Source organism: Solanum tuberosum, unplaced genomic scaffold (assembly GCF_000226075.1).
Source record: "Solanum tuberosum cultivar DM 1-3 516 R44 unplaced genomic scaffold, SolTub_3.0 scf00060, whole genome shotgun sequence".
NCBI classification, from domain to species: Eukaryota; Viridiplantae; Streptophyta; class Magnoliopsida; order Solanales; family Solanaceae; genus Solanum; species Solanum tuberosum.
In genome coordinates this window covers 1,777,022-1,779,302 of record NW_006238985.1, presented here as the reverse complement: position 1 = coordinate 1,779,302, position 2,281 = coordinate 1,777,022, and the positions used below count along the sequence as shown (strand labels likewise).

At 35.1% G+C, this 2,281-nt stretch overlaps 1 protein-coding gene across 1 annotated transcript; it reads right to left on the bottom strand.

Moving 5' to 3' along the window:
- Positions 1 to 364: 364 nt before the first annotated feature.
- Positions 365 to 1,546, bottom strand: LOC102583374 (B3 domain-containing transcription factor VRN1-like). The gene is made up of 3 exons (XM_015307498.1): positions 1,120 to 1,546; positions 839 to 1,035; positions 365 to 716 (listed from the first exon to the last, which is right to left on the bottom strand). Exons 1-3 carry the CDS (start codon positions 1,511 to 1,513, stop codon positions 459 to 461), a joined length of 849 nt encoding a protein of 282 aa, XP_015162984.1. The 5' UTR covers positions 1,514 to 1,546; the 3' UTR covers positions 365 to 458.
- Between the last annotated feature and the right edge of the window lie 735 nt (positions 1,547 to 2,281).

The following is a 2,281-nucleotide window of genomic DNA, read 5'->3' as shown; positions in this document are numbered from 1 at the left end:
TTTCTCTTCTGGTCCCTCTATCCTGGCTTAATTCTAATCCTCCTTTATCTGGTGGGGCTAGTGGATTTAGGTCTCGAGAATTAGGACATGATAACTATTTTAGGACGAAGGTGATATTAAAGAAAGTGATAAGTAGATTTTCTGTCTCTCTTCTTCCATCGTGACTTATAACTATTCACAAAGTTGCAAAATGGTAATTCATTTGCTAGTAAATAATTGACGACTAGAAAAAAAGATAGTAAAATATATAAGCCAAAACCAACCAAGAGTAACGTTCCATAATGTTTACAAAATAAAATGCTTACTAGAGCACTTGATGAATACATATACTTGTAGTTATAAGAAAGACAAATACATGCAGTCAATCTTTTTAAAGCAAACAAATATAACATCTGCCTAGCATCTTCCTAAGACAAACTAAAATAGCCAGAATGCAACCCATAGAAATTGTAGCTAATTTATTGCAAGGAAAGGGGTGTTGGGATCTTTTGAACCTGCAAAACATTTGCAATATGGCCCCGAATCAACTTGAAGCGACAAGTTTCACCATTAGCTATCTTGTTATCTTTTCGAAATGCAGTCCATCCTCCTTTTATGATAACCATACTCCTATTATACTCTATTTCCACTCCCCATTCTACTCCTTCTTCATTAACCAACCTCATATTCTTCATGTTGATTATGTCTGTACTTTGGGCGAATCTCATCGGGATAGTCTAATAAACATATATCAAACAAACATGATCATCATTAGATTTTCAGGAAAAATAATTAGTATGTAAAGGAATGCAAAATCTAGCAAATCTGAAAACACAATGTACAAACTATTAAACCTTACCATATAAGTAGCGTGCGCCTTTTTTATAACCATTTCAAAATACGGATTGTCACCATTTAAGTTCACGAAGCTGTATCGACTGCTATTCTTTGGACCAACTTCTCCACTTCTACTATTGGCTTCTCCATCCTCTTGATTTACCGGTACCAATGTTGGGTTGTTACGTTGGTCGTGCTCCTCATAGCCTTCACTTATTTCTTGAAATAGATATCCAAATGCAATGTATTACTACTAAATGGATTCACTTAATAGCTAATAAAGCAGTTAAGATGTTTACTTACCTTGCTCAATTACATTAGCATTAGTTTGAAGGTTAACTGGAAGATCTTCCTCTTCTTCCTCGATTACATTAGCATTAGTTTGAAGGTTAACTGGAATATCTTCCTCGATTACATTAGCATTAGCTTGGAGGACTGGAATATCTTCCTCTTCTTCATCTGATTCAATCTCTTGATCTATTGGATATTCAATTTCCGTTTTACTATGATCATATATAGCGACATCAAAGTGAGAACGCGGGTTGTATGTGAAGACTAATAAGCTCCTGATGCTTATTGAGTAATAGCCACAGAAATCTTTCCATCCTTTGGCTAGCCAAATTTGGTCTTGAGAATTTTCCACTTCAACCTCCCATGCTTTTCCATGGGGAGCCTCAAGAAACACGGGGTTTAACATGTTCTTACAATGTCTTTCGGCAAATACAACTGGAATCCTCTGTGTGCAAAAGAAATTTGAATTCAGTTTCATACAGACAGAAGCAGACATACATAATTAGTTTAACATATATCTTGGACTGAATACACAGAAGCCGATACAAAATTGGCTGTGCATACAATATTTTTATTCGACCTATGTTAACCGATAGAATGAGTGGTGGGTCTTGCGAATTTCTTACCTCATTAGCTAGCTTCTTCTGTTGAATAAGGGCAATTATTCAATTTTTATGTGGTATCAAAATTCAAAGTAATGCACATCCTTATATATATTCAACTTGTGACTAATTACTTCTACAAGTACACATCCTTATATTTGGTTTATCAAATGTTAAATCCTCCAAATGTCTATTCTTGGGCGTGAAAGGAATGTTTTTTTTTTTATCGAGGGAATGAAATTGTCTTCTTACATGTTCATTTTGAGAAATTCTCATTGAATTAGACCCATATAAAAGTATAGTGATTGTTGGATCTAAATCAACAGTTAACAAGGACTGAAAATACAGTTGCACTAAAAAAAAATTGGGAATCTGTGACAAAAATCAAGATTTGGAAGATGAAGAAAGTACTTACGAGACGGCATAAGTCATCTGTGGAAGCAATGATTTGGATGAACTTAGGGTTGTTGGGAGAAGAGTTCCTAAAGGAAGAGCCATGGAACTTGTTTACCATGACGGCAGTTGAGCAATGGATGGGAAATCTGAGTGTTGAGGAATGCTTTTTATAGGAC

Coding starts and splice junctions, on each gene's coding strand:
- LOC102583374 (XM_015307498.1), bottom strand. CDS start 1,513: ATGTTAAACCCCGTGTTTCTTGAGGCTCCCCATGGAAAAGCATGGGAG. Junction 1,036..1,119: donor TGCTAATGTAATTGAGCAAG/GTAAGTAAACAT, acceptor ATCTATTTCAAG/AAATAAGTGAAGGCTATGAG. Junction 717..838: donor AGGCGCACGCTACTTATATG/GTAAGGTTTAAT, acceptor TATGTTTATTAG/ACTATCCCGATGAGATTCGC.